The sequence below is a fragment of the Lissotriton vulgaris genome, chromosome 3_1 (assembly GCF_964263255.1).
Source record: "Lissotriton vulgaris chromosome 3_1, aLisVul1.2, whole genome shotgun sequence".
Lineage (NCBI taxonomy): Eukaryota > Metazoa > Chordata > Amphibia > Caudata > Salamandridae > Lissotriton > Lissotriton vulgaris.
The window spans coordinates 794,539,238-794,562,047 of NC_141689.1; the positions used below are offsets into that span (position 1 = coordinate 794,539,238).

Here is a 22,810-nt window from a genome sequence, read left to right on the forward strand (position 1 = left end):
TTCTTAGAACCCCGCTCAGAGAGGGCCTGTAAAGGAACCTGGCTTAGAAAACGCCTATAAGAGAACTGTTTTCAGAGAGCAGCTGTAAGGGAACCCTGCTCAGCGAGCGCCCGTTAGAGAACCTATGACCCTGCTCAGAGAGGGCCTGTCAAGGAATTCTGCTTAGTATGCGCCTATCCCTGGTCAATGCGTGCCTGTATAAGAACCCAGCTCAGAACTCTGCTCAGACATCAGCAGATTCATGCACATGTAAGGGACCTGACGCCTGTAAAAACACCCCGCTTAGAATCGTGCTCAAACAGCACCTGTACAAGAACTCAGATCAGAACTCTGCTCCAAAAGCGCCAGTGAGGGCAGCCTCCCCGAGCAGCGCTTGCTTGATGCAGGCGTTTAGCAGTGAGTGACTGCATACATCACCGCTACTGTCAGCGGCCCAGCATCACTGCACGCATCGCTTACATAGTCATCACCATTCCCTAGTATGCACCTCTGTAACGTCTGTGCATATTCACCTGAAGCCTCCTCCAGAAGGGCTTGGAATTGGAAGCCCTTGCCCCCCATACTTACAACCCCCCCCCCCCCCCCCCCCAACCCTTTTCACCCGGCAGCGGGGTTCGGGAAAGACCTGTAACTTACAAGCCCGACCTCCCCCTGTGTATTTAGAAACAGTCATGACAATAGTACCAAGGGCTCAGCTATCACCAATGCAGCAGCTACAGTGACACCGGGGCCCAAGGGCAAGGCATGGTGACCTGGTTTCTTTGCATGCAATGGGGCCCTAGGAGTCCCGACTACGTCACCGTGCAGTAACCCAGTGAAGCACCATTCGGCAACAGACACTATTTCCTTGCACAGACAGTGGCGGGGGCGCCCTCCCTCCGGCGGGCGCGCGCGCGCGTCGCTCCTCGCTCCTACGCACATACCTCTGGTTGGCCAGCGTCCGCACCACCGACGAGAGCAGCTGGCCGTCCTTGGCCGACACTTGCATGACATACTGCGGCTGCCCCGCGGCCGGGCCGCCACAGTCCTCCAGGCTCTTGCCCGTGCAGTCTGGCAGCACCTCCGGCAGGTGGCTGCAGCGGCTGGTCGTCATGGCGACAGACAGCGCGGCCTCCGCTAATGGCTGCCACGGTCGGATGTCCTCCCCATCTAGAGAGAGCAGAGCACAGCTCGTGAGAACACACAGCAAGCAGGGGCCCTGCTAGGTATTCAGATGTACAGTCAAAGGCAGGTTCTACACATGTAAAACGGCTTTATATGCATACATATACATATACATTTCAATTCATTCAGTACAAGTAGACATCTTTCACAGAAGTTTACACACAATTGAAAACAATTGTTGACGGCATTAAATAGGGTTCGAAACACCTTCTGCGCTCTATAACAATCTTTTTTTTTTTAAATAAAAGGTGACCTCAAGTAAGAAGCAAAGAAAAGGGAGCCAATTGATCAGGGCATGCACCATATTAGAAATTTGGACCGGGCCTCGTGCGCCAAACAAACAGCAATTCTAAATTACGATGTACATCTTTACGTACTCGAGTTATATGTGCAGAATAGGAGGAAAGACAGTGCATTTCAGGTCTGGGATGCACGAGAAACTTTAATTTCACATGCACTCCAGATACTCCCAGTTTGACAGATTCCTCTGCACGTTCCTATAGGGGTGCTGTTCCTAGCCCTGGGCAGCTCGAGGAGGGCTTGCAGTCTCTACAGGGTCAGGTTTGATCATGTCCTTTTCAACACTGCTGTTGTGTTCCTACAGCTTAAGTCAACTGGTTTATCTCCAGTGAAGACGGTGGCTGTGGCCCCTTTTTGGCCACAAAGCTACTCGGGTACCTGAAATGTACGCACCCATTTACTCTGGCCCATGATCAATCACGTGCAACATCAAACATGCGCTGATCATATCTACAGTTCTCTCAAACCTCTCTTCACATACCTGTGATCATCACGTTAAAGTGTCCTCCATACAGTGTCCGTGCAAAAAAAATATAGAAATCAGAAGTATAGGATTATTTACTCTCTGGATTTGAAAATCCAGTCATCCATCAGGCACCCAATGGTGGACCGAAAAGAGACGGCAGCAACTTGACTAAGCAAGAAGCCGCTGTGCTTCAGGATGACTGCGATACTCCAAGCAATTACAGGGGATAGAACAGAAAAAAACCCTGGGTATAACCACGATGGTCATGCATCAGCCAGGAATTGAGCGGGTGGTGGGTCCATGCTGCTAGGAGCATCGCCTCAGTACAGTGTCCCCACTGCTTGCACTTCCCACTTCCCTCCCTCAGGAGAGGACAGCAAGGTCTCCCAACACACGTAAGGTCGTATCATCAGAAGCATTAAAACCAGTTCTTAACCTAACAGAGAATTGTGGTCTGTGCCCACTTTATTCATCATGCCCTACTTGGTAATTCAGACAAGTGCCCTTCTACTGTTGTAATTGATTTTCTGCGTGCCATAATTAGTGAGCGCACCTGAATACTGAGGTAATTATATGAGGTTCTTTATCTAAATAAGCTGATGTATCATATGGTGTAATATTCACATCTTCAAACCTTCTATGTGCACCAGAACAGGTCTCTATTATCACATTACTATGGTCTAACCCAATGGAGGAAGCAAGAAGAATCTCCACTCTAAGTAATGTGGAAATAAAACAAATGCTGCATTTGTGCAGGAAAGTACCAATACTGCGGGTAGGAGTACTTGCGGAAATACTGGGAATCGTCTGACTGCCCTGAGGAATGGGGATTAAAACCCAGGAAGTCTGTGTTTCTGCATGCTTTTCATCTTTTTTTTTGCCCATTTCTCCCAGGCACATTTTGCTTGCTATCAGCAGATGAAATATCTGAGCGTTAAAACATTGAACATGCAGAGTGTCTCCAAATCACTTGTGAAGCTGATTAGGCCTATGTGGTATGCGACTGTGAACTGAAATGAAGAGTGGACTCACGAAGAGGTCCAATAAATGCACATATAGCTTTACTGGTCAATCTAGGTTTCCTGTCACTGGGGGCTGCCACAGTAAAGCAATTAAATATACCTGTATCTACACCAGCCACTCTCCAAAATTACGTATTTTCTTTTCTTTTTAATGAAGAAGAGCATCATTGCTCAACAAAAATTCCACAGCCTTAGCATGAAAGGAGGTAGACCACTATTTGTTCCAGAACACAGCCGGCACCATGGGTCATGGAGTTGAACGGTCATTGAGGAAACATGCAGATCACCACTTAACATCCCAGAAAGACTGACTCAAGCTTCCATCCTTCAAGATTGCTAAACTGTGCACAATGTTGTTATGTATTAATACCACCTGTCGTTCACTATATTTATAAGTTATTACTCTAGTAAACCTTCCAATTGTTTACTCTCACTTAATGCTCTGTAGAAACACAATTTATGCATTAGTGTACAAAATAAGAATACATTATTTGCACAGCCGACATAGAAGTAAAAGATGCATTAGAAAAGCAGTGCAAAATAGCGTTTTCCCACTGATATAAAGGCTGCAACTCCTAACAAATACTTCCAAGGCATTTCCCACATATATGGTTAACCAGCACACCTCAACAGCAGATGCTAGAAAGAGCAGTATTTCATGTCACAAAGAGACCACCTGCATTGATAGATTTACAGAAGCGGAATTCATACATTTTGCCTCGTCTGGAAGGTGGACATGAGGCATTACTGACAACAAACATGCAACCTCTTATGCACAAGAGTGAAGTCTATACTTCACAATGAAGTGCATTTTGTTGGCAAATATCTTAGTGCTTTCTAAACTGGGAAAAATGCTCCTGTTATTTCGCATCACTCGTGCACCAGTTCAACACACGTCACAGAAGCTCATGGATTCAGAACATGAACACAGTGCAAGGGTACCAGGGCTTTCCTGACACGGGTTCACAAATCCACATGTGCATACATCCATACGTCCACAGACTCACTGATCCGGCCATCCATCAATCGTTTAGCCATACTCACTCAACTGACAACCATTCATAAATTCATCTTTCACCTAACACTCCGTCCGTCTGTCCATATTCTACTCATACACATTCCTCCACTCATTCAGTCAATCATCCTTTCATCTAGTGGTTTATTCATCCTCCATTCCTACAACCAGTTATCCACCCATTCAGTAATTCTCTCACATTCAGTTTACCATCCTGCAACAAAATGATGTGTCCATGGGTCAGCCCTCATTCATTCATCAACCTGTACTCACACCTATCAGTCATACGTCGACCCCAAATTCATTCATCTTACACTCCCACATTCACTCATTAAAATCCACACTCGTTAATCTCACCCTCTCACTCATTTATCGATCCTCATACTCACATACAGCCAAACACACACACACACACACACATCTAAAATCGAAACATTTATTTAACACCAGATTTATTGATTAATTTGATGTTTATTATAAGATTATGGCAACTACTGATATACAGGTGGAAATAAAAATAGACTTCGAGCACTGTTTACTAGTTTCTCGAAAATTGACCAACTCCAAAGGAGACATGTCATTAAAACAGCTGTATCCCTCAGTGTTTACAAGAGGAAATCAGGTTTTTCTGTATGAGACAGACAGTGTGATAATGAGGTAAAATCATCACTTATGAAATTGTAGGAGTATCTTTACATATCATGAATCCCGGTTTCTTTATTTCACAAATCCTTTGGAGGATGCCCTTTTTCAATGTGCAAAGGTGTTTGTAGTTCAGTTACCCTCGAGAACCCCCCTTCTTTTCGGACTAGACCAGATTAATAACCCTCTTGTGAAGTAGTCAATGCAGTGACTATGCTGCAGTTCTGCTGAACTCCACCACAGTGTCCTCTTGAGATCTGCACCTCTTTAGACATCTCCCCCCGTCCCCACACATCTTTTTCTGTAGCCATGTACTGAATTTTCTCTCATCAAACCAGTATGTCTCACCCACCAGCTAAGTGCTTCCCACTGCAACTGCACTCTTCTACTAGCGGTTAATTCACACGAACAGTGGAGCGTATTTAGAGCCCTTCTACTCACCTGCACATCCAGCCGAGATTTACCTTCTTTCCACCCTTACTTTTCTTCGTAGTTCTAAATCTTTCAGGCGATCTAAGGTCTCAGTGGAGGTCTGGGCTGCAAGTTGGAGGTTCGGGAGAGTTTTGAGGGAAACCAGTGGAATAGGAGGACAGTGGATGAAGAAATGCAGCTAAGGGGCTTATTACGATGACAGTGTCCTCCTATGGGAGCATAGGCTACGGCCGTAAACAGGCTGTAGTACAAGCTCCCATAAGGAAATGGAAGGTTGTGTTCATCCCTGCACCGCGTGGCAGACACCTCATGGTGCAGGGATCAACATGACCACCAACCGTAGGCTGCTGCTTGAAGGGGGCCCTGCTAGGGGTCCCCAAACTCGCTTTCCAACAGGCTTTCCATGTAGGACAGCTTGCCGGAAACCGCTGTCCATATGGATTAATCGCCGGTCTCCGTCGCAAGCCAGCTGGAATGACTGGCCTGTTTCACTTCCGACCGCGCAAATTGTAATTAGGCGGTCGAAAGTGAAACTGACGGTCTCAGTCAGAAAGCCAGGTATTTTGACTAAGATTGTCATCGGCCTCAAGTGCTCTCTTCTGAAAGTTTTTCAAATGTAGTGTCCTTACCCTCAGAAGACACCAGGCAGGAGTCCTCGTTAAGGTGATGACAAAATGGCAGGTTGCTGTGTGCCCATGTCTTCATATGATAAGCATGCAGCCACTTATGACTATCACGATGTATGGCCCAATGTTGATCAGCAAATCCGATTTCTCTGAGGTTTTCATTTTAGTGAAGAACTGATCTTCTTGGCAAAGGTATGAAGATTCCACTCACCTCCCATGGACCACCTACAATTTCAGCTTCTCTTACTTTCAGCCGCTTTGTGTGCAGCTGGCGAGGGCTCCTCAGTTTGAGAGAGTGGAATTTTTATTTTCCTTCTGAGCAGCAGTTCACTTAGTGACGTCCCAGAGCTGTGGACTGTCTCGGTAGTTTTGCAATGCTGCACAGAGGTCCAGAGATGTGGGCTTTTTCCTCAGCCTGCACACACGCACAGCCTTCTTAAATGTTGCCTTGAAGGTTTCAGAAATGCCACTGGCTTCAGGCCACAAGGCAACAGTTTTACTATGACTGGAACCCATTTATCTTGCAAAATCTTGATCCATGAAATTGTAGCCAATTTTCAGATTTGACATCCTCACGTATGGCAGATATAGAAACAAGTTTAAAGAGGATTGAAACAAACCTGTTGATAGATGTGTTGCAGTCAGCCATGACGTCATGAACTGTGAAATATCAATAACATCAAGAATAACTGTCCTGCTGGGATTTGCCTAAACAAATCAATGGCTACTTCCTCCCAAATGCCGGGAGGCAGCAGTGACATTTGCAACAGCTCAGGAGAGAAGGGCGCCCTGAGGCTCTGGTACAAATGACTGTAACCGTACATTATTAATGCTCTTCCATGACACACATTCGTTGCAGCTGCAGAACAGGACACTGCATGTCAGGGCACACCTCTGTCCCTGTGATCACTGCCCAGCACCCTCCCTTCCCAAAATGCACAGCCACCACTTACAGCTTCGCGGACTGAGCAGACCCGGGATGGACCCCTGGACACAGGATGGACCCATGCACTGAGGCATCGCTTTCCACAGCTTTCAGACCAACATTGCCAACACGAACAGAAGTCTAGATATAAAAAAGTCAGCTAAGTTCCCTGGTCTGTGAAGGTACAGAGCGAAGCACGTGTGGGTACATCTAATGTCACAAGAATACATTCAGTGCAGATGAAAAAACTGAACACTTTTCGAAAGTTGGAAACCAATGGCCAGTAAAGAATACAAACTCAAGAACAGACTAAGACACTTAAGCTCTTTTCAGCCAGGAACTTGAAAACACGAGATTCATTCCATCCTGGTCCCTTAGTGCTGCCAGGGCTTCCTTTGAAGTCTCTGGCCCTGATGCAGTGTGATATAAATGCAGGCACCATGGACCTTGGGACTGGCTGCCCGTACTTGCCGTACCATGAGCACGTATGGGACAGAGTATTCTCTAAAGTACTTGGTACTCCACAGCAGAACAAAAATTCCTGGTGTCATTATCCTCCATCTCCACGGATCATCTTACGTCTCATTGTGACCTGCTCCTTTGGTATACGCAACATATCCCACAATGGTATCTCCGAGCCTCAAATACAGCCTACACGTGGGGTATATCGGTCGGCCTCACAGTAAGTTATCTTTATATCCACTCCCTGTTGCCCCATGGCGAAACCTAACTAGGCCTTGTTCTCACATCACCCAGTACAGGGTATCCACCATTTACGGCCTCTTTATTACCATAAGAGACTCCATGGAAAACGATTCACGGGCCCCATCACTGTAGGTAGAGGTTTGCGAGGTGAATGCCCTTGCTGCATTTATGTTATCCAGCTGTACTGAAATAAACTTCAGCTTATTAATACGTCTATTGCTTGCATCCCAGTGAGACACTCTGAAAAAAACAAACGCATCTCTAGTTCTGTCGGAGACTCAATGAGAACCTGAACAGGACCCTGGACACTGGAGCCTCCGATGCAATGTCGCCAATGGGAAATGTCAAAACAAGTAGGTCGCCTTGCGGATGTAAAGAATGATAGCTAAAGGGGAATGCCTAAAATAATGTTACTGAAAGCAAAATACTGAGATTTAAACGCCCTAAAAACATGCTTATGATGGTTATGGCCACCATCCCGAAAATGTAATCTCGACATGCACAAAAAAGCACAAAACAACTCAAAACAACCCATTTAAAGAATCAAAAGTAAACCTAAGCCCAATACACAGTCTAAACTCCGAACTTGAGCCAATGTTAAAATTAGGTCAAGAATAGCTTAGCCCTGGCCCTGACGTTAAGCCTAATGCTTATCATCAATCTAACCATTGCCCTGAAACCTAAAGCTAACCTCCAGTCTTGTGTCTTAGCCATAAGCGGAATGCTTACCCCAAGACCCTGAATCTAAACTCAATGCTTACCTTCCTTTTTGAAGATCAGTACAACATATTTTAAAATGAATGTATTTCGACTTCTCTCCTTCAAATTTGTGATTAGGTTTTGTGTACCATGACCGCATTCTTCCTCCCTCAAGGGCAGCTCAGTTGGAAGCACAGAGCTAGAACAAGCCTAGTCCCCTGGAAGAGAAACACACCTTGGAGGAGAGTAAACAATGGCGCGTTCTTGAAACGAAATGGAATCCTCATACTAACACCCACGAAGTGGTACATTGGGCTTTCCAGCAAGGCCTACAATTATATCCTGGTTCACTCCTCAAATAAAAAGCAAAGCTAGTCCTAACCCATGAAAAAGATGCCCACGACTGCGGAGGAACATGGTCATGGATGCCAATATACTTCGTAAGGCGGAGTAGTTACCACTGCCTCAGGCAAGGACTATGGGGATTCCCTGGCTCCCCTTTTTAGAAAACAATCTATCCCTGAACACTCAGCGTATGCTCCAGCCAGAAGGATTTCAAGTTGAGTTTGTAACACATTGAGGAAGGCTTGAGCAGGGTCCAATGGGCTTCTGATAGAAAGAATGAGCTTTTGAGATTAAATGCCGACATTTCACTAGCAGACCAGGCTGGATGCCTTCAAGGACACGTCGCGGCACCTATGCCCTGGGGAGATTTCACCCAGCTCCTCGACTGGCCCGCGGGCGGTATTTCTGAAGGCAATGTGAAGGACATTGTCAACGTGAGTCTGGGGTGGGGGTTTCAGTTGGGTACTATTTTGCATGCACGATAAATAGCAGATAACGTATGTACGAAAGCTCTGCTTCATGTCAGTCCAGAGCTGGATTTAAGCTACAGCAACCACACTACATCTGCAGATGCGGTGTTCAAATGACCTCTTCACTGACTAAACAGATTAGACTGAACATTTCCCTATTGCCTGGCATGATTCCTTAAGTGCCTTTTTATGGGCTCACTGGCGAACCACCAGGTCCCCAGAGCTCCAGCTGCTTTTACATTGCCTGTGGCTCTGCTCAGGTGAATGAAGATGCGTGGGATGTCAATGCAAGAAGTACCAGTATGAGCGATGAGCAGAGGTGCCCAAGTGTAAGTGAAAGTGTAATGGGCAGGGGATGCCAGAAGCCAAAGGAGAGGCAGAGTGGATGTTTGAGGAGAAACGAGTTTACACAGGAAGAAGAGAGGAGATGTGATGGAGCTAAGCATACATGGAAGCAGTGCGAGCAAAATATGGCCACATCAAAACCCCCTACCATCAACAGCTTGAATACAGTATCAACCTGAGCTCTGCGTGCGTAAATCAAATCAGTGATGAGAAAAATAAAGCCAGCCTGTGTTGTCACCATACTTGACTTATCGGGCAAATCATAGTGCAAACAATGACCAGAGCACAGCTTTCATGTCCTGGAAAGAAGGAGGAAATGAACGCTGCAGTCCTATGTGTGTAGGCCGCACAATAAAGGTTGTGGTCGCCGGGCCGAACGGCCCTCTCCTTCTTATAAAAACACAGAAGCCCCGAGGAGGTGTGGGTCCCCGGGGCCTGGGGTGGTCCGCCGGCCCCCCACACAGCTTCTTTTTTAGTAAAGCCCATGATAGGTTGTGATCCCCAGGGCTCATTTGATTCTATGTTGGGGGGCAGCAGGGGGAAGTGGTGGTCTCTGGGGGTCAAAGAGCCTCGGGGGGGGGGGGGGGAGGGGAGCCTGTGCGCCTTTGTCCTTTTTTAGAGTGCCCCTTGTTTTGGACAAGGCCCACTTGGAGGGGCCCTTTACAAAGCAAGCATAAGAGTCCAACCTTGTTTTTTTGCCATGGATTTGCGGCAAAAATGTAAAAAAAAATGCTTTTTTGCCCTGCCGAGGTCTCTCTGGGACCCCTAGACCAAGGCTTGGGGGTTCAGGGAATTCCTACCCTGCCCCCTTTTCTTTACATTTTTTTGTGGGTCTTGGCTGAAGCAGGGTCCCAAGATGGGTGCCAACACTTCCTGGTCGAAGTGTTGGCAGCCAATCAGAGCTCTGAATTTCCCTGCACGAGCTTGTCATTATTCGCTAATTAGCCACGATCTTAGATATACAAATTTGGATTTCTTTGAATTTCTCAAACTACTGCACAGTTTTACACCAAATAAACAGAACAATCTGCATACCAAAAGCTAGCTTTCTGCCAAATTTGGTGTAATTCCGTCCAACAGTTCGAGATGCAATCGGGACTGATGTTCCACTGGGAATTAACAGGGGAAATACAGGTTTTTAACATGGAAAATACAGGTTTTTTTACCCCCCTTTTTTCTCGGCACCTGCAAGGCTTTTCACCCTGACACTTTGCATGCACAAGACTCACTACGACACTTCTTTGGGAAAATGTCATAAGGATTTGTTAAACAACAACCAAAGATATAGGCAAGTCAAAAAACGCTTTTTCTATGGAAACATGGTCCTAACTATAACTACTTACCATTGTGCTAAGGCTGAACGCCATAAGATCCAGGATGCCCAGCGTATATCAGTCATGCCCATTATTATAGAAGGACAAGTCATCATTCTGTCAGGGGTGGCTAAAAGTAATATGTCAATAATGGTAGCTTGTATGACACAACTAGACTAAACAATGGCCATTATAGTTAAGGATGACCATTATTATGCCATTGGCACTATTTGAGCTGTCACATTTTGGGACTTTGAAGGTTTTGCTTAGTAACCTTAATATCACCTTCATAGACTAGGTATGGGTTATGTAATCTCTGTTCAATCACGGGTAGCACATTGCAGCCCCGGAGCCACAGCTCTGCTAAACATATTGCCCCTGCCAGCTTTTCTACTTTTAAATTGTAACTGGTGGCTCAGCATCTTTCAACAGAGCAATTTTGAGAAAGTGGTCAGGGCGGATGTATGCGCTATTTAGAGCATAAAATGTTCTACTACAGGGCTTTTTAGATGAGCTTTGGAGTGCAAAGTCTAGTGTTACATGCCACTGGTAACATCATTAATTGTAATCCCTGCTCAGGTTTTTAATTCAGTTAGTTTTTGAGTGTGGTGTTCGTTGTAACAAAGCGTAATATATTACAAAACAAAAATATTATACCACTTTCAGTCTGCTTAGTACAATACGTCCAGGAAGTGCAATTAAAGACTATAGAAAATATATATTGCACCTATAAATTAAAAGCGTTCAGTGTCAGACTTGGGTGACAGCCAGGGCTTGGGGCTTTTCCCTCTTGTATTGAGTTGCAGCAGAAATGTTCTAGTGTTGATGAGATAGTAGCACATGGATGATGGATATCCTAGTGAACGTCCTTCACTTCGGGGATATGCGCGCTCCGTAGTCAATAAATGGATGTAATGCCGATACACCACCCCATGAATTATTTAGACTCCATGAGTCCTGCACGGATCTCCAGTTTTCTTTTAACAAAAGTAATCTTACCTTAAGAATCCATTCTTGACATTGAGACTGAACATATTTCCTTGTACTCCATATCTATATCTCCAAGTAAAGGATGCATCTTTCATTAATTCAACAAAGTTATCCATGAGTGCAGCATGTGCTGTCACCATCTTATCTTCCAGCTCTCCCATTTCTCAGAAAAAATGTGGCACATTCCGACCCTGTATGGGTCCTTTGTCTGAAACCTGGGTATGATCACGCCATGGCTACAGGCGAAGATGAAATAAAAAAAGAACAGATGATGGACGAAATGCTGAACAAATCAAACATTCATTCCAAATAGACGTTGTCTTCTTTTTGCTTTTGTCACCCTGTGGTACTGGTATGCCCAGACGTGGGTCCCATACTTTCTATGCCACTGAAGTCTAGCTAGCCTGGCTGATTCGGGCTAACCCCCGAAACCGTCCCAGGATGCTTGTTTCTGATCCGGGGAGGACCTGGCTTGGCAGTTTGGGCTGCACTGTTCCCATGAAGAGCAGGGTCAGGACTGATTTACATATGGCTGGGTTTTAGCTGGAATTTAACGGGGAGCAAAAAAACAATGGATTTAGACCCACATCTCTGTACTGGGATGAATGTTCGACGTTGTTCACCATTCTGTCCATCAATTGTTCTTTTTACAGGTAAAGGCGTGCCTCAATTGACACCAACAAGGTCTCGATACACCTAGTCCGTAACATTTTTACTGGAAGCCTCTAAGTAAGCCTCATATTTAAGTGATATGTTACATTAACTGCACCCGCCTGCAAGGGGATCTCTAATCCCTTTTAAAAGTGCAGGCGGGTTGCCACCTGAACTGTGAAACAAAGAGCGGCTTTGAAGCAGCAGCTCCGTATTTCACCTGAATGTGCTGACCCAGAGCACCTCATGTTCACTGCTGCCCTGGGGGCAATGCATTCATGGTAATAGGGTGCATTTTCATTGTTTCCGCTGGGCGCACCATTTTAAAGGTGCGCCCGACGCAAACAATGAAAATGCGCCTTCACCATTATACGGCCCATGATCTCTTGGCTTTTATCATCGACAGCTGAATCTCTTTTCAAACATGTAACTCCATCCACCATAATCATCAATGTGACCTCACAAAAAAGATTGCCAAGCAAAACATAATACCCCACTTTTACCCTTCCTTGTCAGCAACATAAATCTGGAAGGTCTCACACTTATCCATCCGAATCTTAAAATCCACTTTTCCTACATAATTTTTCAACCAAAGAATCTACTGACTACCCTTTTCACTGCATTTACTCAAGACCACCTTAGATACAATACTACAAATGACTGGCTTGTAGCCGAGCGAGAGGTCGCACTGTACATCAATAACACTTCAGTAACTGTATCCAACACCACCTCTGACCATGCTAAATTTTCTCGATACCAACAGCATCCAACCCGACCAATCTCCTACATAGTGCTCTACTAACCCATTAGGCTAAAGGCGACACAAAAATACCCACTATGTTTCATAGCATATTTTCACAAAAAGTACTTCACCTGAGAGACAAATTATTCCCACTGAAATGTCAGTGGGCGAGTATAGAAGTGTTTCCTGTGTACGATTGCATAAACGATTATAAATAAATTAGTGACTACCGTTTAAACAGGATTACATAATGCCATGAATCATAAAGAAATTAGACGCTAGTGTTTATACAGGGATTTCAGAATCCCATGTATTATATCAAATATTAAAGTCACTGTGACCAAAGAGCAGCCAAGGGAGCTAAGACTATTTTTGACAAAGAAAATCTGCCTTATTTGTTTTGGTGAGATTTGAATATTGATTATGGTTATGCCTCACGCCCTATTTATTTAAATATTTTATTGTTTATCTGGACGAGAAAAAAAGCAGAATCCGTTCACCCAATCACCCCCCAAAAATTAAACCTGGTTTTCAATCTCATAACTCAGGAATTATTTTTCAGTTCTGAATATATTAACATTTGCAACTGAAACTTGGCATGTTTGATGACTAACGTGTGCACCTGCAGAAGGTACAACAATAGCCTGACAAATAAATGACCAGCCAGGGCTTTAAGTAGAATGAAAAAACTGAGGGGGCGGCCGTCAAAGGGGCGTGGCTGATGTAATTAGGTCATGGCTTAAAACATGTAAGCTAAAAATCTGTGCTTATATCTGGATGCAATGACAGAAGCAGTAAATTACCAGTCAAGTGGCACTCTGTACCACTTGACTGGTGTTTTGCTGCTTCTACCGTTGCATCCAGATAAATAATACAAGTAACATTACACCTACAACAAGGCATGAATATTAGCTTAGCCAATGGTTGGTAGTTACAGAAGATAAATAAGCAACAACCATGGCTTCGTTGTATAGAATATTGAAAATGCTCGATTCTGAAATGATGAGAGTGTGAAAGAACTATAACCAGTATCTTTGAAGTTACATAAAAGGCAGTGAATGGTGGTACAGCTGGGGAGTTAAGATTTGTGTTCCAGCAGGAGATCAAAAACGGAGAGCCCGTCGGGGACCCGTCTCAACACCTGCTTTTTGGAAATGCCGGTGCTGTGCACGGCCGGACCCGGCCCACTTAAAGCCCTGCTGTGACCAGCACAAGCTGCTCGTGGAGATTACAGTCAAGGGTGTCGTGTGTCGCTTCTCCTCGCCAGAGCCGCGCCCAGCTGCGGCCAGAGTCTGCTATGCGAGTCTTTCTCCTCAGACGATGCTGCTAGAAGTCTGCGCCTTGAGGATGCAGCGCACGCATTTTCATTTCCTCTCCCAAGCAACAGAATATATTTTTTAATAACGCGGCTCAACCTCAGCAAGCTCAGCGTAAGTCAGTGAATAAATCAAGCCATTTTCACAGGACCACGTTTGAACGACTGGATCGAGCGCGAGTTTCAATGTGTCTACGGGCTAAGAATGCACAGCACAGCACAGCTACGCACGCTTGAGCGATTACAGGTGTCAAACTGAGCCTGCAAAGGGAGCCCGGGGAATCCATCCTCGTGCTCGTGCCGCGAGGCGCCGGGACGCGGAAGCACGTGCGCGGGCTCTCAACCAAGGCGCGTAAACAAAACGCATTACCCTTGCCCGTAAAACACTATTGTGCTGACAAATGCAATTACCATGCTAAAGTTTCAATTAGGAGCAGAAGAGATGCTCTTTGGGGCTTTCAGGGACCCGAAGTGGTTTGGCTGCGCACGAGGCGGAAGGCTGCGAACTACCATAAACTGTCTGACGCAATCTATGTAATAACAGAGACGCGGAGCCGGTCGATGGTTCGCTGCTTGGTGTATCGGATTATGGCACTTTCAGCGCCCCGATCGAGTCTGCCATTATATAACGCAGGGCATCTCTCGAGGCGCTCATGCCGAGGTGTCAAAAGATCTTAAAACAAATTATCTTTGATTTTAATCGCATCAGAGAGCTCCGGTGTTTCCCTCCTGAGATTTCAAACCATTCCTTTCAAAGATTTTGACGTAAAAGAGCCGTTTCCTCATGCTATTGCAAAGCACCAGTCAAACTTCCGACTGAAATCAAGACACCCGGAGGCCGAATGGGTTGGAGATTTTTAAGGATACTCACATGCGATTCATGTGCATCGAACATGAACCTCGTCCTCCTGGACTTCGTTGGACACCCCCCGACATAAAGGCACAAGCATGTTGGTTCACTGTCTACAAAAGATTACTGCTAATTCAGGGTGTGAGGCCCTGAGAATGACAGAACTTGTTCACTTTTAACTAAAATAGATTTCAAACTCGTGATAGATTTCAAACTCGTGCTTTAAATGCACAGGTACTGACAAACTTGGAGTACCTCTTCTTCCATATTTGGAGAGGGGCAGTACCACTTCTCCTTGGAGAGTACCTGTACTTCTCAGAAGCACAAGGGTACTCTATTAGAGGATACCTGCACTTCTATGTTTCCATTTTAAGCACGGTTTCAAACATAGCAGTCCAAGGCTATAGAATTAATATTTACCTTTACCATGAAGATTTACTCCCCTGGACCTAAACAACAATGGAGGCCACACACGCCACCACTCCTGAATTCAACGGCAGTCTGTGAACGTGTACTGGTGCTTCTATCCATCATCTTCGACCCACACGTTGCATGACTGCACCCTTGCATGCGGAGCAGCCAGCATGGTGCCAGTGAAAAGTAATTTGTCTAACACTAGCCAGCATTGCAGGGCCTGGGCCCGAGAGGAGCAGCAGCATTCTGGAGGCGCTGAAAAAGCCACCTAAAGTTCTTCGCAACACTTACTAACCGCTGGGAAGTATTTCTCTGGGAGTCCAGTATAGCGCACAGTCTCCAAAACTCAGATGGACCATACGCCTGCCACACACTCAAGGGCTCTTGACTTGAACATAAAAAGCCCAGAATTCTACTCATATCGTTTTAATAACTTGTTTCTTCAAGGTATTTGAGAATGTAATATTAAGCAGTTGCTAGGTCTAAAGGAGTAATGCTGTCACCTGGGCCTTCGTGAGGAACAGACCACAGGTGTGCGCACAATCTAAGCAGGGCCCGGGCATCAGCTGCTGCTAGGATAAGCATGGTAAAGGCCTGCAGGTCTCTGGTGGATACTAGGGAACATATTGCATCAGGAGGCGCCAGCGTCAATGTGGTCCAATCACAGAAGCGCTGCAGGAAAGATACCAGGAGATTACACCATCTCTACCCATCAAGGTAGCAGTTACCCATTAATAATTTTGTCGTGAGCCCCTCAGTAAGTATTGTCCTGAAGTGTTGCGGTAGGTCTTTCCAGCTAGAATGAGTAGTAACAGAGTAATCTGTGGCCTGGAACTTTGGGGGGCTTTTCGGCCACTGTTCGCTGTTGTTTCTGGGTCCTTGAACTCATTCCTGGCTTTCGCAAGAAGTCCTCTGAAGCCACTACTTAAAAAGTAGATGTGGCAGTTGGCCAGTTTAGCTACAATTCGATTTTCAAAGTTAAACTTTTATAGAAGATTTTGTATTGGTATGTCATTGTTAAACAAACTTTAATCTTTAACTTGTGGGCTTCTTTGTCTGCACGAGGTGCCCAGTGCAAGATGTAAAATCAAACTGTACATTACATTGGTTCAATGGAACTTTTCTTTTCTGCCTTAATTAATAGAAATAGAACGATTATTAAATACGAATTCAATATGATGGTTGAAAAGGTTCATTTATATTCCGGAGACTGGACATTCTCTTCTCTCTGAAAAATGATAGTTCCAGGCTTGTTACAGGAATGTTCACAAAAATCCTAACATGAGGTTTGTTTTAGTAACAAAAAACATCTTCTCACAATTATATTACTTCGGGCAGTCCCCTGAAACAAATATTGATCTTTTTATAGAAGTCATGGAGTAATCCATTGAGTTGGATCAATTCCCTTGACGAAGAGCGAACGTGTTTGCTATAATTCAGCCGGGCACCTTTTATACAAGAACTTTGCATGCTGGTACTGGCCGGGACATATTGTGGGAAAACCAAATGAAATCATACAATTCGACCTGCTGATGGTGAAAAAGTCAGGGCTGCCAAATGGGGTCGCGGAAGAAGGGTACAGATTACAACACAATAGCTTCTTTGGAATGTTGGTTGATTTTTTGTGTTCAGCTCCGAGGTTTTCTTACATAAAGTCCCCAGTTGATGTCAATGTGAGCTTTCCCGCTCTGATGTTATGTTCCCAAAATAATACAAGCCTAAACATCTTGGGTTACTTCATCTTAACATGCATTTCTAACAAAGTCAAGAATCTGGAATGCACACCATCATCATCATCACTGGCTAAAAAAACAACTAATTCTCACTGCTAATTGGGGCTAGTGGTGCACTGGGATGTCAGGAGTTAGGAGGATAAGGCTACATCCCAGTACAACCAACATTAAATAACTAGAGGTCTGAAGGTGGCAATGAGAAGCACTGACTGACAAACCGCCTTCAAGTTGTAACTCTGGGCAGCCCAATAGCAATACGCAGCAGAGACAAAGTTATTAAAGAAGAGATGACCGTAGAGATCCTATTACTGTCCCAGTGGGGATACCGGTAGGTGCTAGCCTTAATACTGAATGGTGACCCTCATAGGGTATCATTGCCAAAGGTAACAGGTGGGCCTTTAAATATGATAGAGAAACATCAGGGAAAGCAGGGCTGTATACCTGTAGGCAACGGAGGCTCCTTGAAGGCTACTGTGCAGTTTCCCAAAGTAGAAAAGGAAAACAAATATGGCAATTTGAGTCCAACAGGACTCTCTTAATAGTGACCACTTAGTTACGGAGCAGAAGTTAAAAACGTTTCTAAGAAACACATACAACGTATCCCAATTCTATGGGACTGTTCCTCCTGTACGTCTACCTGACCAGTACAGAAAAGGACAGCCATGGCCAACGATCGCAGATCTTTCACCAACCCAGACACTAGAGACTATACTGTACCAATGGCGGCAGATCACAGTGTTCTACCTTTTGATGGATGTAACTTTCAACTGGATGAACTTAGACATAAGTGGGAACAAGACTAAGGTGACTGAGGTGATCTGATGGAGTGAGGAACAATGACGCAGATCTGTAGTCACATGACTAAGGCTCTGGAACTGAATAACGGTTTAAGGCCCTTGGTAAAGTTTATTCACGTACCAGGTAGAGCAGATTTACATAACGTGAAGGTGTGCACACTGGGTTTCTTAAAGAGGTATAAGAGAGACCACAATGTGGCCTGGCCACAGTAGTGACAAAGAAGGCTATCGCATCAGCACAGACGGACCGCAATGGCCAAGAGTTCAGGAAGTGTTTGTTTGAACTGACCTAATGGTCTTCTGCGGAAATGTCTGTTATTGACTAAGGTGGACAAAATACACACTTAAAATACTAAAGGCAGGACAGGCAACACAGTTTTACACGGATACAAAATTACAGAGAGAGGTCAGGGCACTGAGAGCCTGCACCAGTCAGTCTAGTGTGATGGCAGTTAGAATGAAGACGTGGTTAAATGAGCCAGGCACGTGACCCTCCTACGTCCCCAATAATTGGGAAAAAATCCCCAAAACAAAATGATACAAGACGGCTCTGCACTCAAATGTATAGGTGGATTATAAGTCAATGGAAATTAGTGTCCAAAATCAATCCCAAATAGACAGAACCTAGAACACTGAATGTGAATATCAACAATTAAACACAAATCACATTAGCATTGCGTCTCCCAAATGAATCACGTTGTGAGGTGTTTTACTGGAAAAATATTCTCCTTTTATTCTTTTATTCTAATGCTCATGGAAAGATGTCCTTTGGAACCGAACATCACACCGCTACACTGGGAGATACATATCCCGTTTACCGTTAACATTATTCTTTTGCCACATTGAGCCTGACATGAAGAGCCTGTGGATCATATCTTTAATAAGCTAAGCCTTGAAGAAGTCCGATGTAGGATGAAACGCACTGCATCGGCTGTCAATTGTGTGCTGTGGTTTTATGAAGGAACATTTGAATTAAAGAATAAAATGAGAATATTTTTACAGTAAAACGACAGGCAATGTGATTCATTTGGGAGACGCAATGCATTTGTGTTTAATTGTTGATATTCACATTCAGTGTTCTATATTCTGTCTATTTGGGATTGATTTTGCACACTAAGTTCCATGGACTAATAATCCAGCTATACATTGGAGTGCAGAGCCGTCTTGTATCATACTGTTTTACACGGATAAGGTAAATGGCTAAGACATTTACATACCAACAAGCAGCGGATGTATGACGTTACAACGCGTTATTTTACAACGCAGACCGTTACATCGCAATTTTTACAACGCAGGATCCATTACAATGCATGCCTTTACAACGCATGTCATTACATAGCAGATACTATTACAACGCATGCCATTACAACGTAAGTATAGGTAAGCATATCTTTTTAAAAAAAATGTAATTAAGTTAATTTTATTAATTTAATATAATTAATTTAATTTTATTAATTTAAAAAAGTAATTAATTTAATTATTGTAATTTAATTAATATTAAAATTGTAATTAATTTAATGTAGTTAATTTAATTAATGTAATTTAATTAATTTATAAATTGTAAATAAAATAATTTAATTTAATATAATTAATTTACTTTTAATAATTTTAAAATAATAATTAATTTAATTTATGTAATGTAACTAATTTATAAATTGTAAATAATATAATGTAATTTAATTAATTTAAAAAATGTAATTAATTTAATTTAATTAATGTAATTTAATTAATTTAATTAATTTAATTTATTAAAAGTCGTGATTTAAAAAAAAGTGAACCCTAAAAATACCCCTGTACCCCAAAACACAAACCCAGCTCAAAAACCTAAAAATACCCCTGTACCCCAAAACCCAAACCCAGCCCTAAAACCTAAAAATACCCCTGTACCCCAAAAACCAAACCCAGCCCTAAAACCTAAAAATACCCCTGTACCCCAAAAACCAAACCCAGCCCTAAAACCTAATACCCCTGTACCCCAAAAACCAAACCCAGCCCTAAAACCTAAAAACACCCCTGTACCCCAAAAACCAAACCTAGCCCTAAAACCTAAAAATACCCCTGTACCCCAAAAGCCAAACCCAGCCCTAAAACCTAAAAATACCCCTGTACCCCAAAAACCAAACCCAGCCCTAAAACCTAAAAATTCCCTGTACCCCAAAAACCAAACCCAGCCCTAAAACCTAAAAATAAATATATTTATGTACATTTAATATTAATCAAATTAATTAAATAATATTAAATAAAATGTAAAAAAAATTATATACTTACCTATACTTACGTTGTAATGGCATGCGTTGTAATAGCATCTGCTATGTAATGACATGCGTTGTAAAGGCATGCACTGTAATGGAACCTGCGTTGTAAAAGTTGCGTTGTAATAGAAGTCCGTTGTAAAAGTTGCGTTGTAACGGTGCAATACCACAAGCCGCGGCTCATCCACTAAAGCGGAAAAGCATTACTCCCTCGAAAAAACAGGAGGAAAGCAGAAAAACAACAACACTGGTGTTGTTTTATTTCTCCTTTCCTTATGAGTCTTGGGGCGGGGCCTGGGTGTGATGGCACTGAAGGGAGTGGTAGTGCACTCCCTTCACTGCGCATGATGGTATGGCCGGCCTGAGGCTGCACATGATGGTTTGGCTGTCCGTCTCAGGCCGGCCATACCATCATGCACAGTGAACCTCTCTCCAACCCCAGCTGCTTTGCTGGGGTTGGGGAGCCCAAGCTCAGGCTGCCAACCTGCCTTGGAGAGCCAATCGATGATGCTCAGGCCAATCTTGAAGCTGCTCTCATGGGAGATCAGCTTCAGGATTGGCCACAGGGCATTCTCGGAGCCTGTGCCTGTCTGAAGCAGCAGAGCAGAGGAGTGCAGCGCGGGACGCGACCAGCTGAAAGTTAATTTTGGGTTTTTAGGTTTTTAAACATTATTTTTATTCCCCCCCCCCCCCCCCCCGCCCCGCACCCTTCCTCTCTTCGTGACCCCTTTGCACCCTCCTTCCCCCATGCACCACTCGTCCCAAACACGGGCCGCTACTGTTGAAACGGTGGGCCCTTGACAAATGCTACCCAAACGCAGGAAAGGGTACTGCTGATAAACACAACATTCGTAATAAAGTGTATTTGAGTATTAATGATTACTGGTCCATACTGGACGTACCGTAAAATATTAATAAAGACGCAAAAAAAAAAACCTCAAACTCCCTCCACAGCACGTTCAGGTAGAACCTGTCTGTGGCCGACACCAATTAACTGCGCAACACACATGCATGCTATTACTTACTTCAAAAGATTCAAATCACAAAAAAGAGCAGCAGATTAATTATTTTTCCTTTCTCTTTTGCAGGCAGCTTGGCCTTTTTATGCCCCTGGTGCGGGTGCACTGCCTCGAACAGCTGCTCAGGCACCAAGGAAACCCAGTTGATATCATTAACAGGACTGGAATAGGAGTGGATATAAAAAATCAGAAGGCCTGATTTAGCAGAGGATGTACAGCTGCTGGGGAACTCTCTCCATGGATACCACCGGGCCTGCCAACAACACAGCTGATGTGCGTAGACTCGCGTCAGCAAGGTTCATGAAGACAAGCTCTCCACACGGCAGAGCGCACTTTGAAAGGCCTCCACATTACTAGTGCAAATGCACCAAGAAAATCAGATAGAAGGATGATATAAAAGTCCCATAGCACACCCCTTTGCTGTGAAAAGAGTGCAAACTTATATTTACACTTAACACAACGTGTCCTCCAAAATATTTGTTGCCACTGGTGGTTATTAGTTCCCGAATTGTGGCTCAATTTTGAGTATGAGTAAGCAAGCATTGTCAAAGCTAATAGGCCACACCTTTTGCCTTTGCCAATGCACACCTGTTTTAGTCAAATCTGTTCAGCATTGGCAAAAAGAAAAAAATATATTGTAAAAAGAAAAACATATTGATAAATATACATGTATGTGCAGTCAGACAGGCGAAAGGGCGCATCATGAAGTTGCAGTTCCCCCAGGCAGAGACCACTGTAATTATTCGTATTGTCAACAACAGGCCCTCGAAGAAGAAGAAAGAAACGAGACTATCCAGAAAGTCAACCAATGCCAAGGAAAGGGCGGACCAAAAGACCACTGCAATTAGTGGTGTCGTCAACAACAGGCCTTTGGCAACTGCTGTCTGTAAGAGAGACCTAAAAATAAACCTACTAACTTTCGACAATGTCCCCACATTGTGGGAAGAATTTGAATTGTAATAGAGCCACCATTTTAACGCTACCATACAGTGGTGGGTACTATAATTGCTTAGTGGTGGGGCGAGGGAGGGTGAATACAGCCAAAACTAAAAGCACATCTAGAAAATCATTCAAATGACCCATACCTGCTCCTCCGACGGCCGCCGCCTTGCTTCTCTCCTCTGATCCTGGACTAAGACTGCGCAGGCTCCTAGATGCAAAATCCCAGCACTTCTCTCATGCTGGGAATGCTATTCTCAGCATGAGAACATCTCTGGGATTGGTCTGAGTGGCTTTGTTTGCCGCTCAGACAGTGCATTGGAGCCTGGGGTATTTTCCAACCTGGCTGGGCATCAGAGCTGTGTTGGGGAAACTTAAAGGCGCATGTGTGTTTGCCCAGCCTAGGATGGCCGTCCAAACACATATGCGCGCTTCAAAGTGCCCAACGTTCCTCCCTCTGCCATGCCTGTACGACAGGATTGCCGGGCCCCGTCCCGCTGAGGACTCACATCGTCAGCGTTAGGCAAAAATAACATGATAATAAAATGCTTTTATTATTATTTTATTTTTCCTCTTTTAGCAGGAGGGCGGCACTCCTCCGCCATTATGGAGGAGCTGCCCCTGCTAAAACATTGTGTT

General features: G+C 44.3%; 1 protein-coding gene across 2 annotated transcripts in view; it reads right to left on the reverse strand.

Moving 5' to 3' along the window:
• Positions 1–22,810, reverse strand: part of MARCHF3 (membrane associated ring-CH-type finger 3) — a 313,528-nt gene that overhangs the window by 112,272 nt on the left and 178,446 nt on the right. For both annotated transcript variants that reach the window (XM_086961109.1, XM_086961111.1), the window contains one exon: positions 924–1,149. In XM_086961109.1, the coding sequence (XP_086817235.1) occupies positions 924–1,093 (170 nt within the window). In that variant the 5' untranslated portion in view covers positions 1,094–1,149. The remainder of the gene's footprint in view (positions 1–923; positions 1,150–22,810) is intronic.